Source organism: Astatotilapia calliptera, chromosome 8 (assembly GCF_964374335.1).
Source record: "Astatotilapia calliptera chromosome 8, fAstCal68.1, whole genome shotgun sequence".
NCBI lineage: Eukaryota > Metazoa > Chordata > Actinopteri > Cichliformes > Cichlidae > Astatotilapia > Astatotilapia calliptera.
Window position 1 is genome coordinate 15,959,182 of NC_137429.1, and position 14,196 is coordinate 15,973,377.

The 14,196-nt window shown below is 39.3% G+C and overlaps 1 protein-coding gene across 1 annotated transcript; it reads left to right on the top strand.

Annotated features, from left to right (window-relative positions):
* Positions 1 to 1,868: 1,868 nt before the first annotated feature.
* On the top strand, positions 1,869 to 14,112 carry cmn (calymmin). Its single transcript, XM_080305109.1, has 39 exons — positions 1,869 to 1,959; positions 2,042 to 2,092; positions 2,277 to 2,312; positions 3,061 to 3,102; positions 3,196 to 3,246; positions 3,341 to 3,400; positions 3,637 to 3,717; positions 3,815 to 3,865; positions 3,972 to 4,019; positions 4,097 to 4,141; positions 4,632 to 4,673; positions 4,784 to 4,825; positions 5,164 to 5,211; positions 5,306 to 5,368; positions 5,481 to 5,531; positions 5,626 to 5,703; positions 5,835 to 5,891; positions 6,145 to 6,573; positions 6,949 to 7,233; positions 8,151 to 8,204; positions 8,552 to 8,605; positions 8,851 to 8,895; positions 9,296 to 9,349; positions 9,505 to 9,561; positions 9,769 to 9,813; positions 9,903 to 9,941; positions 10,628 to 10,699; positions 10,784 to 10,840; positions 11,238 to 11,300; positions 11,425 to 11,487; positions 12,223 to 12,288; positions 12,377 to 12,448; positions 12,547 to 12,594; positions 12,682 to 12,744; positions 12,849 to 12,914; positions 12,995 to 13,033; positions 13,152 to 13,397; positions 13,654 to 13,710; positions 13,799 to 14,112. The coding sequence occupies exons 6-39, from the start codon at positions 3,367 to 3,369 to the stop codon at positions 13,801 to 13,803; spliced, it is 2,619 nt and encodes an 872-aa protein (XP_080161235.1). The 5' UTR covers positions 1,869 to 1,959; positions 2,042 to 2,092; positions 2,277 to 2,312; positions 3,061 to 3,102; positions 3,196 to 3,246; positions 3,341 to 3,366; the 3' UTR covers positions 13,804 to 14,112.
* The last annotated feature ends 84 nt before the right edge of the window (positions 14,113 to 14,196 follow it).

Consider the following 14,196-nt stretch of genomic DNA (forward strand, 5'->3'; position numbering starts at 1 on the left):
GGTTTTCAGGAAACACTGTTAAATGTTCAGTTTCTATGCCGTATGTTAAAACAAGATCTAGAGTGTGATTAAAGTGGTGGGTGGGTTCTTTTACATTTTGAGAGAAGCCAATTGAGTCTAATAACAGATTAAATGCCATGTTGAGGCTGTCATTTTTAGCATCTACATGGATGTTAAAATCACCCACAATAATTATTTTATTATCTGAGCTGAGCACTAAATCAGATATAAAGTCTGAGAAATCAGACAGAAACTCTGTGTAAGGCCCAGGTGGACGATATATAATAACAAGTAAGACTGATTTCTGAGTTTTACAGCTGGGGTGGAGACGAGGTTAAGCATCAGGCTTTCAAATGAATTAAAAGTCTGTCTTGGTCTTTCGTTAATTAATAGGCTGGTGTGAAAAATTGCTGCCACACCACCCCCTCGGCCTGGGCTTCCAGGTTTCTGGTAGTTAGAATGACTCGGGGGTGTTGATTCATTTAAACTAACATAATCATCCTGCTGCAACCAGGTTTCTGTAAGGCAGAGTAAATCGATTTGTTGATCAATTATTAAGTCATGTACTAACAGAGACTTGGAGGAGAGAGAGCTAATATTTAATAATCCACATTTCACTGTTTTACTCTTTGGTTCAGATGTGGATACTGTATTGTTCTTTCTTTGTAATTGTTTATGTTTAAGTTGTTTGTTGCTGGTTTTTAGTTTGTTTTTTGTCTGTTTGGGAGCTGACACAGTCTCTATGGAGATGGGTTTTTGGGGGGTAGCAGGAGGAGAGAAGCTGCAGAGCGGCGTGTAAGACTGCAACTCTGCTTCCTGGTCCCAACTCTGGGTAGTCATATTTTGGGGGGTTTAATAAATTTGTCCATATTTCTAGAAATGAGAGCTGCTCCATCCAAGACCAGGTTTCCTCCAGAAGGTTTGCCAATTATCTATGAAGCCCACATCGTTTCTGGGACACCACTCAGACAGCCAGCAATTTAAGGAGAACATGCGACTAAACATGTCACTCCTGGTCTGATTGGGGAGGGGACCAGAGAAAACTACAGAGTCTGACATTGCAAAATAAATGGCTGAGACCAATGCTTTGTATTAGTGGGTTAAAATTTGGTGTGTTCAGAGGATATTTTTGCTAATCCAAATGTTTTTCTTACTATTATTAAACTGGTAGTCTTACACTCAGCGTCTTGTGTTTAAGGTTACGGTGCTGTGGCTGGAGTACATAATGGACAACTTCCACAGCCTAACGGTGAGTCCATCACATCCTGTCCATTTTGTGTCACCTTTGTTGCATTATGTCCATGTAAGTCACAAGCTTTTGTTCACCGGCTCACACTTTTTATTTCTAGGAAGGACACCGCAGAATGGTGGAGGTGTAGGAGCAGTGCTGATGCCATCAAAACGTAAATTATCTTCACAGATTCAAAAACCATGAAGTGAACTGTTTGCCTGATTTTGAGATTTATGTCCTCTTTACTCTTTTTGTAAGGTGTGGGCCGGGCAATGGGGCCAAGAACTGGATATGCTGGCTATCCTACAAAAGGAGTCGGTCAGTGATAACACAGTTTCATTGCTGTTACTGAGGTTACAGATACAAACAGTAAATCTGTGTCCATACACCTACTGTGTACATTTACCAAATCTTTCTGCTGATGGTTACTCATATTCCTACAACAGATTTTTCTCTGATGCCGGTACTGAAGCACATTCAGTGGTTATGTTACATCTCAGAATCAGTCATTTGTTCTAACATTGGATCTCTGTTGGCACTGTGTTTCTAATTCAGGGGGATATCCTGCAGTTTTATCCCACCAAAATGGAGATAATTCCAATGGTAGACATTTCTCCATTTTTAAAATCCACTTAATGATCAATGGCACGATAAAAATCACTGTGTGAATTTTTTTGTTGCAGGATATCCTGTTAAAGCCAGTCCCACCAATAGACAACAAACTAAAGGTGCTATAACACATGTTTTATAACTAAGGCCTCACACATCTACACTAAATCACATTCGATTTTAACTTTGTTCTTTTTGCAGGTAATGGCGCTCAGGATGGCAGATATGGATGGCAAGGACCTAAAGGCAATGGTAACGAACATGTAAACCAATACAACAGCACTGCTCTACTTTAATAAAACTAGCATAGTTTCCATTTATGCTATTGTCTTGATTATTAAAGCCTTCTTGTGGTGGCTATGTGGCAGAATAACGAGCAAGATGATGATACTGGGACTAAAAAGGTTTCTGAATCTGTTGTGTTGCTAATTTGTAGGTAATGCAGCTGCTGCACATGGAACAAAAGGCAATGGTAAGACAGTTATATGAAAAAGGACTCTCACTTCACAGTCCTCAAAACTCAGAACACCCCATGATTCAGTAGTTTGTAGAACTGCCTCTAGCAGCTATAAACTCTATGAAGTCTCTCACATCTTTGTGGAGGAATTTTGGTCCTCCTTATGTCACTTTTGTTCTTTGAGATTTGAGGGTATTTGTGTTTATTCAAAGCTCTCTTAAGATCTTATGAGAGCATTTCAATCGGGTTGGGGTATGGACCATGCTGTTGCAGATTGGTTGGTGTCCCTGGGATCAAAATCTAAATCATCATCACGTCATGAACTTCAAAATCGAACATGCTAACTGAGAGATGCAGAGTCTGACAAGCAGCTCTTGGGTTTTCTGCAGATTCTCTGAGCATTGCATGATCTCATTTTGAGGTGAATTTGGTGGAACAGGAAGATGTTGAGTTGTGTCTACACACACATGAATGCTCCAGAGCAACAAACTGTCAAAATGTTTTAGAGTGCTGCTCACATTTGCTGCAGAACCTGCAGAAACGGTGTTTTTAGTTTTTCAGGACTGTACAGAATCATGTGAATTTTTCTTTTTTAACATAACTATATTTTCTTTATGTTTTTATCGGTGGTTAGTGTTTTTGGTGTGTATTTGGTGTTAGTGAAGAACCTGGTTGCGAATTATAAAAACATAACAATGTTTTAAAACTGGGAGGGGTCATGATTAAGGTGTTAATTAAATTAAGAACCTCACATCTGTTGCAGGTTATGGTGCTGGTTCTACTGGAAATGTGCCTAACACCAAAGGTATTCTTTGCAAAACATGAAGTTCAATGCATGAAGATTAAAAAAAGGAAATTAAATAGTTTTACAATTTTGTATATTATCATCACTCTTTAGGTCAAGGAGCTGTAGCTGGTCCATCGACTGGCTATGGGACACGACCAAATGGTAAGAAAGTAAATGGGTCATTTCGGAGCAGGCAGCTGGACTCTTTGACTTTTAAAAGCACACATATATGTTAAATACTCAAAATATTTAACAGGCCAAGGAGGAGCTGGAAGTAAACCTATGAAAGGATATGGCCGACCACCTTATGGGGCAGGTAATGCAACTTCAGTTGCTTTGTTGTCCACAAAGGTGAAAACGGTGATGTAACATTGGTATATCTACATGAATAAAGGACTGGGTAAGGGAGCCTTCAAAGGTCTGGGAATGCCTCAGTTTGCTGGAAGTTATAAAGGTTATGGAGCTCAGCCCATGGCAGGTGAGTCATATAGATGTCACACGCTCAGTCCTACAGGTGTGTTTGGCTAATGTACTGGTTATCTGTGTTTTTAGGTTACAATGTTGGTTATGGCAGTGCTGGTTTGGGTCTGGGGCATCGGTATGGGAATGGGTGGATGAAGGGACCGAAGCCAGGTAGGACAATAACAACATGCTTCTCTGCTTTTCAACTTTATGTCTTCATCTATACACTCAACATAAATGAACTCATGTTGCAATGTTAAAACTGTAGGCTATGGTGCAGCAGCTGGTGCTTCCAATGGACAAGGAGCAAAACCCAACGGTAAAGATCACAGAGTGAATATTGGTGTATAATTGGTGTATAAATCAAAAGCTATAAAATAAAATTCATTATTCATTATTCATCATTGTTATTCATCATTGTAAAGGTTATGCTGGGGCCAGAGCACCTTTCAGCAATGGAGCCATGTCAAATGGTAGGTTAACATGGACAAATAAATATTATTGCCACATGGAAGTTAAATATTGAATTTCTGCTTGTGAAACTATTAAGGTTATGGATCCCAGAATGGTGGAGCTCCCAAGTCTGCAAAGCCAGGTAACTGTGCATCCACAATAAAATGTTATATTTCAACCTAAGTCAGTGTCAAGATAAGTATCAAGCTTTATTCTTAAAGGTGACTTATGCTAAACAACAACAGGATTTTCAAACAGGGTAGAAAACTTTTCCATGCCATTAGCATCAAGCTATCAATTGCCAACGATGCTATTCTTCCTCAAATATTATGTTTTTTTACACTCATGTGTGCATAGGCTGGCATTGTGTAGTGGTTTACACATTCGTCTAACAAAAAGAAGGCCCCTGGTTTGCAGGGAGTACTAATCTCTTTTTCTGCCAAATCAAAAATGTGAAATTACCCACCCCATATTTCCCAAATACTTTATTGAGAGGGGGATTGGTTTCTGACTATTTTGATCCAGGTGCAAAAAAAAAAATCTTTAGCTTTAACTTGAATGAAAGGATCTATGAGTGAAACATGGATAGTGTTTCAGAACAACTGTCATTTTTCTCCTGTGTATTTCTTTAGTCTTCGGAAATGTTCCATACGGGTATGGTGCCAAACCCAACGGTGAGACCATTCCTTCTTTTTCAGATTTCAATTTACGATTCAAAACGTCGATGCACATCTTGAATATCGATTTGAACATTACTAATATTCCTTTTATGAACATTTGACAGGATATGGAGGCTACAGAGGAGGTGCAGTAAGACCACCACCAGGTAATACTTGTGTTGTACGCACATCACAAAATAAATGTGGTTAACTCTGTAAGGATAAGTATATCATACCTTACACATGGGTTTTTGTTGCTTCTGAAAAATCTGTGATTATTTTACCCTGAAAAACCTGAATAAATTACACAAAAATGTCAGATTTACTTAAAATCATAAAGATTAAAACTCATATAGTTTCTTTTCTTTACTTTCAACTTGTCAGAATGTTCAGTAAACATCCCAGTTTCAAAAACGTTTAATTGCCTGGCAGTCATTTCCTGTTTCAGGCTTTACAAGGTTAAATTAAGTTTTGAAGTTTCTTTAAGGAGTTTTTTGATCTCAAGGTTATGGGAAAGGACCTGCTGCCAATGGATATGGACCCAAACCCAGTGGTAACCAATTACTATTTTCTGTTCTGGTGCTCTATAGTAAATGTTTCTGGTTTAATGCCATTGGTGTATTTATATAACCTCATGTTTGACTAAGGTTATGGAGCTGCGGCAGGGCCTGGAGTTAATGCACTCAAAGGATACACAGCCAAACCCAATGGTGACAAGCTACTCTTTATTGTTTATCATTTGCTAATTTCTATTCACGTCAAAATTGTCATTTTTAAACATAAAAATCCGCCTCGAGAAATTATTATTCAATTCCGCACTAGGTCACGGAGTTAGAAATGGTGCATTGGGTGGATACAGAGGAAACCCGTACGGTAAGTTTGAGTTATGAGATGGCAAATTCATACTTGAAACTCCAGCAGCTAGGCCCAAGCTTCAATGCTGTTCTGATTCTGATGCCGTCTACAGGGTACGGAGGGTCAAAACCTCAGAAAACTACTAAAGGACTTGGAGCACCAAGTGAAGGCGTGAAAACACTCGACAGTGGTACGAATTCTGCAGAACACATACAGCATTTGGGAACCAAACAACTGAGTTGTGGACAATCAATTGTTTTTTTCTTTTTGCATCTGTTAATGGCCCCTCATGTGTTTCTAATGTCTGCACTGTTTAAACAGGATATGGTGGTCCTGCTGGTGTAACTAAAGGGCAGTTGCCTAAAGCAGCCAATGCAGGTAAATGCTCCTATGCATGTGTTCGGTGCAAGGTTGAGATCCCATATCATTAGATAGCACTACAAAAATGCTTCTGTAAACTTAAGCAGACAAATGCTGGGTGTGTACATTTGAACATTTGTACATTTTAATTTATGGTCTTGGAGGTTTCTTCCTGTTAAAAGGGAGTTTTTCCTTCCCACTGTCGCCAAGTGTTTGATCACTGGGGCTCATCTGACTGTTAGGGTTTTAAATTTTTTTGTTTTTTTTTAAGGTTACAACATGCTGCCGAATACAAAAGGCCAAGATGGAAAGGGTGCAGGTGAATTTAGTGGAAAGAGCCTCAAAGGTGGAGTTCTTTCTCCTGAGCAGCCAAGTGTAGCACCGCTGGAGGGCCTTTCCCTCCGACAAGCAATAACTCGTGGCGCAGTGCCTTTTTCCCCGACAGGTGGTGTCCATGCTGAGGTGTCAAAAGAGAAATACCAAAAGCTTGTTTCCCCTTTGCCACAAGAAAAAAACTACAAGCAGACACCGCTGGTCCTTCAGGTTCCACCAGAACCAGCCCCAGCACTTCCTGCCAAACACTCAAAGTCTTCAACCACAGGTCCACAGATCAAGGGAGAGAAGGTCCCCATAGCCAGACCTCCACAGGGGGTTTCCCAGAGTAAACCAGCACCAGGCCCAGCAGCTATCTATCCAGAAGGCAAGTACCATTACCAGGGTTAATGCTAGCACCAATATGTCATATTACATATCGCTGTGGTGACCCTAATGAGAGAGAGAAAAGAAGATGTTTAAATGTAGTACTTTAACTTCAGGGGAAATCTTATCAAAGCTATCGCTGTTATTACTGGAACTGCAAGTGACCTTTTTCATGGAACTGGAAGTTTCATTATGGTTAACAAAACTGAGTAACAAAAAGTTTTTATAATTTAGTTTGGTTTGCATTAGTTTACACACACTGTGGATGCACAAAAACATAGATTTTCGACATTTTCTACACTACAAACGATAAGCTCATTGTCGCAGGTTTAGTCAATTAATCTGCATAAATGCTGATGACATTTATGACCTCTAGGTTATATGACTGGGAGTGCTGTGCCTGAGCAAAAAGCTGCAGAGGCAGAGGTTATTTTGGGGGTAGACAGCACCGGTGAGGGGAACGCTGCCCCTGAAAGCACCAAAGCTGTTCCCGAAACAGAGGCAGCTCAAATTACAGAAACCACCGCCGCCGCTCGGGAAACAGCGACTGTTGTTGTGCCTGAAGTCGCACCAGAAGAAGCCAACATCAAACATGAGGCTGAGGCAGAGATTGATAACCCCGGGGTCAAAGGTCACCCTGCAGGGGAAACTGGGGCAACGGGTAAACTAAGTCTCAAACTAAGTGGGTGTGATTACTAGACGTGGAATGCATGCGTAGATGTTTAATGAATGCTGTGTTTTTTCCTAACTCTCAGTATTCTGATGATATCATAGCTGTTATGATCTCACAGGGTTGACCGCACTGTTCACTCTGTACCATGTTAGTAGTTGAATTCAAACTAGGCTCAATGAACATTTACAGACCATCCAGACCCCTCAAGGTGACAAACACACAAATGCCAGTCGTTTGTTTGAGAGTGAATCGTTGCTGCTGGACCTGGTTCTGTTTCAAAAATGATTGTTGTCGTGTTGCATGTTTTCTTCAATGCTGACTTCAAAAAATTACCAACCTTTTTGTTTGGACTTTTTCTCTTTTTAATGCCAAACCCCTCACCTAAAAATTGATATCTAATGGTTTTAAAGTAATGTTTTGGGAAATTTGCGCCTAATTCAACTTTTAATAAAAACCTGTTTTGCTACAACTGAAAGCTTTCTGCTGAGGTGTGACATGCTGGTGAGGATTAGTGGGTTTTAGTTCCTTTGATTAGCTGTTAGGCTATATTTCTGGACTTTATGCTAAGCTAATTTTAACTAGCTGTACAGCTACAGGAGCAAATATACATATACAAATATACATATACAAATATACAATTATATGCTTTTATTGTTTGGAAGTACATGACTGAAAAGTTCACCAATATAAAATATGTCATTTAGATTAAAGGGTGTTTTGTGACATTTTAACTTTTGTTACGAATTTAATTACAGCATATTCAGTGCATGAGTTGAATTGCAAGTTTAACCTACTAATCTGATTTTTTTTTCCACTGCTAACTGTTGATGCCGCAACACCTGAAAGAGCGACTGTAGATGGAGCAATGCCAATCACACCCTGACCTTTTGGTTTCCTTTTTTCAGAGAGTGGAAGAGCTTCAGTCTCCAAGGGTCAAGGAGCTAAACCAACCAAACATGGTAAACATTTCTCTCTTTTCTTTGAGTAACAAAAAGAAAGCTTCCAGCTCTGTCAGAACTGCCTTAATTCCTCATGTTAGAGGTTCAATGAGGCACTGAAAGACATCAGTGTTTAACAATCAGTAAACTGTAATAATAATAATAATAATAATAATAATATAATCAGTTACTGATCAATAATAATAATAATCACCAACGTGATTACATTTAGCAGTCATTTAAGCTGCTGGTGTTACTACTGATCCTCTTTTATGAACACAAAGTCTGCCTGTTTGGTAGATTCCTCAAGTCTAAAGTTCATATATGTGTGGTGGTTGTTGTGCTTATGATACTACATGCTGTTACAGACTGTGGACCATCAGGAGTACCAAATGGGCAATGGATGAAAATCCCTAGACCTGGTAAACTGAGAGTCTCTTACTATAGTACCAGTGTGTCTTAATATGATTATCATGCACTATATTTAAAGCTCTAAAGCTCTCTGTTTGCTAAAATGTTTGCTAAAATTTCCACTGTTTCTCCATGTGAAACGTATGGCAAAAGGAAATTAAATAGTTACAGCAACCTCTTCACTCATAAATAAAAAAGTCAAAATATTAAAGGGAGTGAAAACAAGTCTTAACTTTGGTTTCTGATGTCATTTCAGATTATAACACAGGTGCTGGAGCATCTATGGGCACAAACACCAAAGGTATGTCTAATAATATATAATAATAATAAGACCATTTTGCACAGGTATAGCATTATTTTTGCTTGTTGTTCATATTGATTTCTTGAAGTTGCTTTGAGGTTATGAAGCAGGAGCAGATGCTCAAAAAGGAAATTTAACTGTCAACATTTTTTGACAATTATTGCATGGGTCAGGCTTTAACAGGTTAAATCTGTTAACAGTGATCTTAGTTTTTAGTTTCACAAAACAATGTCAGGAATCGTAGCTTTATTTTCAAGGCGTTTATTTTATAATTCCTCATTTACATGAATGTGTTTTCTTCCTTGGCGTACACACACACACACACACACACACACACACACACACACACACACACACACACACACACACACACACAATTTGAATTTTCTTTTTCCAAAAGGTTTTATTGCAGGAAGCCAAATGTTCCCTGGACTTGGCAAGGGATACGGAGCAGGTAATATTTGCTAGCAGTAAATGTCTTGATCACAAACAGAAAAATTTCGATGTAATTTTTAAAGTACAATCTGATTTGTGTAGGATTTGGAGTATTTGTTTTGGGGGGGTTTTGTTCTCAGCTGAAGTGAGGATATTTTTCCTGTATTCACTCAGGTTTTGGACGAGGAGGCTACCTTGGAGGTGAATATAGGAACGGACATACTTTTGGAGGTGAACTTTTAAATGGAAACGCGTTAGATTTAGTGCATTGTATCAGTGTGTAAGATGATGAGTAGTTAGGCGTAAGGAAGTTTGCATCTTTAAAAATCTGCCATTGTAATTTTACTGAAATTGCTGTTTCTCTCTGGAACTGTTGGGCCATATTTTGACTGCCATTGTTGGATATTAACAGCTAACATAGTTTATGTTTTGCTGCAGGTTATGCAAATGGCTACGGTGCAGGTTTACAGCCTGACTATGCAAGTAAGAGCATTTTATGACATTTAGTTGAGAAATGTTGTTTTGCAGAAGTTAATTTTTGTGTAAACGGCAACATTTCCCTGTGTTTCCAGGCACTGGACAAGTTGTGCCTGTTCCTGATGGCAAATCAGGTATGGTAATGAGTAATAGATAAGGGTGGGTAGATAGTTATAGCTAAATATAAGATAATCGTGAAGTATATTAGGTAAATATGACACAAAAGGTAAATATATTCCAGTGATGCTGATTGGACAGGTAGGACAGGACAGATTCCATACAATGGAGCTCCAGTGGTTGCTGCTGGAGTAGATGGTAAGACCATGTCACCATGGGAAAAACTGATCTAAGCACGTGTGAGCAGAATATCAGACAGAGAAGAAGTCTCCTTTCTCCCGTGGAGTAAAACTTTGGTTGAAATTGAAATATTTTTCATACATTTGTGCAGGGATGAGTCAGTTTGAGCAGTCGGCAGGTCTTGGTCCAAATGGAAAATTAGGCAATACATATGGTGCCTAGTAAAACTTAACATGTTCACATGTATTTTATTTTAACAAAATACAACTAATCTTTGTTTAAAATCCACAAAAATAAATAAATTTTAGAGACCTATAAACAGCAGAGTTTTTCCTGTTGTTATAGGAATGAGTGAATTTGCCCTTGGTGGACTGAAACTGGGTGCTGGGAAAGGGGGAAAAAAGAAAGCACACATCTAATAACATTGTGCCTTTCTGCAATGCACAACCTTCAACCTTCAACAGTATTTGTCTCTCATTACTTATGTCCCATCTGATCACGTGTTCTGCTTGCTCTGATTCAGGTATTGGCATCGGTGGGCTGCAGTTTTCTGGGCAGCCTGTTGGTACGGGAATTAATCGTGCAGGAAAATATGGTACGTCTGTCACCGTGCTGTGGCTTGGCTGAAATTGTGCTCAACAAAGAGGAAGTATAACCACACTTGTCCCATTTTTTCCAGGTTATGGATTTAGCCCCTATGGTGCTGCAGGTGACGGAAAGCCATTTGGAAAATATGGTGAGAACATATTTCTTTTAAGCAGTCTTTAAAACATACACTCACCAGATTTTAGGATTTGATTTCGTAAGTATTTGGACCTTCTGCAAAAACACTTGAAATTTAGCTCAGGCTCCAGTTTCTCTTCATCATTCCTGCGATTCAGAACATCCTCTGAATTATATAAATTCAACACACTTACTGGTGCTGTTAGTGCCAACTTACACATGGATCCTATACCTGGAGACTGGCTAATCATTCTTCTAATCCAACAGGAAACACTCTCTAGTCTATCCAGAAATGAACCAGGAACCCAAGGGGAGAGGAAAATAAATTCAAAACTTACACTTAGCTGTGAAAAGGCTTCCCGTATAAAGGTTGTGGTCGTTTTAAAAAGTTTTCTTTCCATCTATGCCAGGATATGGAGGGTTCCCCAATGGTGGACAACTACTTGGCCTTGGCAACGCTGGAAATACAGCTGGTAAATATGGAGAGTAATGACAGTCACTAAGTTCTCTTCAGTTTGAATTACCTGGTAAACATCTAAACCTCAGTCACGATCCTCTAACCATTTTTGTTTTTCTGTTTCTTGTGTTCCGCTGAAGGTTATGGAAGGCTGCCTTATGAAGCTCAACCAGCTGGACTGGGCCTGGAAACAAAATCTACCGGTAAATATGATTAAAACAAATAAAATTAATTTAAAAAAAAGCCTTTTAAAAATGCTGATTGGCTTGTCGTTAAGGTGAATTTAGTTGCCAAACAGATGGCTAACTAAAAGCTAACTAAACGGCATAATGTGTTCATTTGCATATGATACTAATGATACATTTTCCTCTACTTTTGAAATGACCTCATATCACCTCATCGCTTTTATTACCGCAGTCATCTCCTATACTCGCGGCACGCCAACATCATAGAGCTCGTGCAGCTTACAAACACTGGGTGGTGCCCCTCAGCAAGCTTGCAGAAGTCAGCGAATCAGAAGAAAGTTTTTGTTGTTTTAGGGAATGGGGTCTTAAAGAGAGAGCAGGTAAATGGCTTCTCTCAAACACAAGTGCAAACCTATGAAACCTTCCTGTAAAACACAAGCGGAAAAATACAGGAATGAAAAGGATTATAATATATAATACAGTATTTTTAATGTAGGTGTTCCCCCTGTTTGAAATCTTTATGCTAAGCTGGGCTGAAGTTTGACTGTAGCTTAGACATGAAAGCAGCAGTGGTTTTCTAAATGTAGCTCTCAATGATGAGTCCACAAAAATGCAGACTACAATAAAGAATAAATAAACCAGAGCTGTGAAAACCACAGGGTGACAGGCTGTGCACAGAGAGAAACCACCGTACACAGCATCCATGCATTTGTTCTTTTATTGTATTTCACTTTTTATGATTTTTCTTTTCAGGTCTGGCTGTGTCACAATATCAACCTGACCCACTCGGGCTTGGACATAATGTGAAAGGAAAATATGGTGAGACTGAGCAAACATGGTGCCACCATGTACCTGTCAGCTTTTATCTGGTTTAATTATCACCTTCATGTTTTCATCTTTGTTTAAGGTGGCGCTGAGGGTCCCTATCTACCACAGGCTGTTGGTTTTGATGGTGAAGCTAAATCTTCTGGGAAATATGGTACATAATATCTGTTTTATGTGTTTTTTTCTTTTGCTTTCTGTTTTAACTGTTTAAAATAAGATCAACTTGATGATTTGGTGATAATTTCTTAACAGATAATCAGGGAGCTTACCAGTCACAGCCTCTTGAAACTGCAGCTGAAGGTAAAACTGGTCATAACTTGTCATTAATTACCCGACCAGTCAGGCTTGAAGTGTACAAATAATTTATCTTCATTTTGGCTTAAACAGGTGCAGCAGGTTTAACTTATGAGCCCCAGCCGCTTGAGTCCAATTCAGCTAGAAAATCCTACGGTGCGTCAGAAAAAGGATTTGATCTCTGAGAGATTCACAGAACATATGGACCCCAACATCACCTGCTTCATTCATCTACTCTTTCTTTTCTTTTTTACTCACAGTGAAAGGAGAGCTGCCTACTCCAGGGCCTGCAGCTGAAGGCGTGGGGAGATTCATTGATGGATACGGTGGGCATAAAAGCTTATTCTGCATTGGTATCTGCTGTGGCTTCACTCTGCTCACGTCACTGTTCATCTGACAATTTCAGAAAACCTGGGCTACATAAATGGCCGAGTGCAACCACAAGGTAATAAAAATAAATAATAATACTGATATTTAGGTTTACATTTATATATTGTTTTCATGCATCTTTTCTGCCCCCCCCCCTTTATGGCACTGTCTCATAATTGCTGTGTTTCCTGCAGCCCCCACCCCAAGCCCGGCCTATTCGTCTGTCCACTCGCGTCTCCCTGCAGAGTCTTCATTCACAGCTGACGCGATGCCCGGTGATGTTCGGCACTTCCCCGATCTAGAAGGGACAGCCGGCCTCACGCTCGACTCAGCACCCGCTGCAGAATCAGAGGGTACGACTCAGGTGTCCGAGCAACCCGATGACCTGCCGCGTCAGATACACATCCAGCAGCATCTCAAACTGCATTTTCAGCCACAAGGTAAGGCCTGAAGGCTTTAGACACTTCTGCACAGACCATCCAGTCTATATTTCTGCTCTTGTCTTTCTCCCAAGTGTTGACATTTTGTCACCATGTCATCAAAAAAAGGGAGTGTGGAAGCTAATTGTAAAAGTACATTTCGTCATAGTTGTAGTCCTTCTGCATTCGATTGATTTAGTTCAGTCTGTGTACCAGCTGCATGGCTGTTGAATTACTACATATTAAATAATAAAATTGAATATTTCTGTCTGTTTAGGAGCAAAGGACAACAAATATGAACTGAATGGCTTCTTTGGGGATACTGGGCATCAAGGTGAGAACAGACCTGTTTTTTCCTATGTGCTGTATTTATCTTAACCAGCCTGCTCACCTTTCTCCTGTATTCTTGTCCCCTCCCACAGGTTAGCTCTACTGAGACAACAAATTGAATCTCTCTTAATTGTTGTTGTATGTGATATAATATAATAGTGATAATTTGGTGTCTTGTTTAGTTTTGTCCTTCACATTTTTGTCCCATGTTTACTGTTATCCTTACAACTGAAATGTAATTTTGTTTAGCATTTTTAATAACCCCTCAAATTAGTTGAAATATTTCTAAAAACAATAACTCCATCTAATTTATTTTACATGAGAAATTCTTTTTTACTACTTGTGGCAATCATGTGTTGTTATTGTACAGTATTTGAGTTATTAAAACTACCAAAAGAACCTCAAAGTGGAAGTTGTTTCTTTACTGACCTGTGCATGTTTTACACACACTGCTGGCTCTGTAATTTGCAAACCTGTTTTCAAATAATAA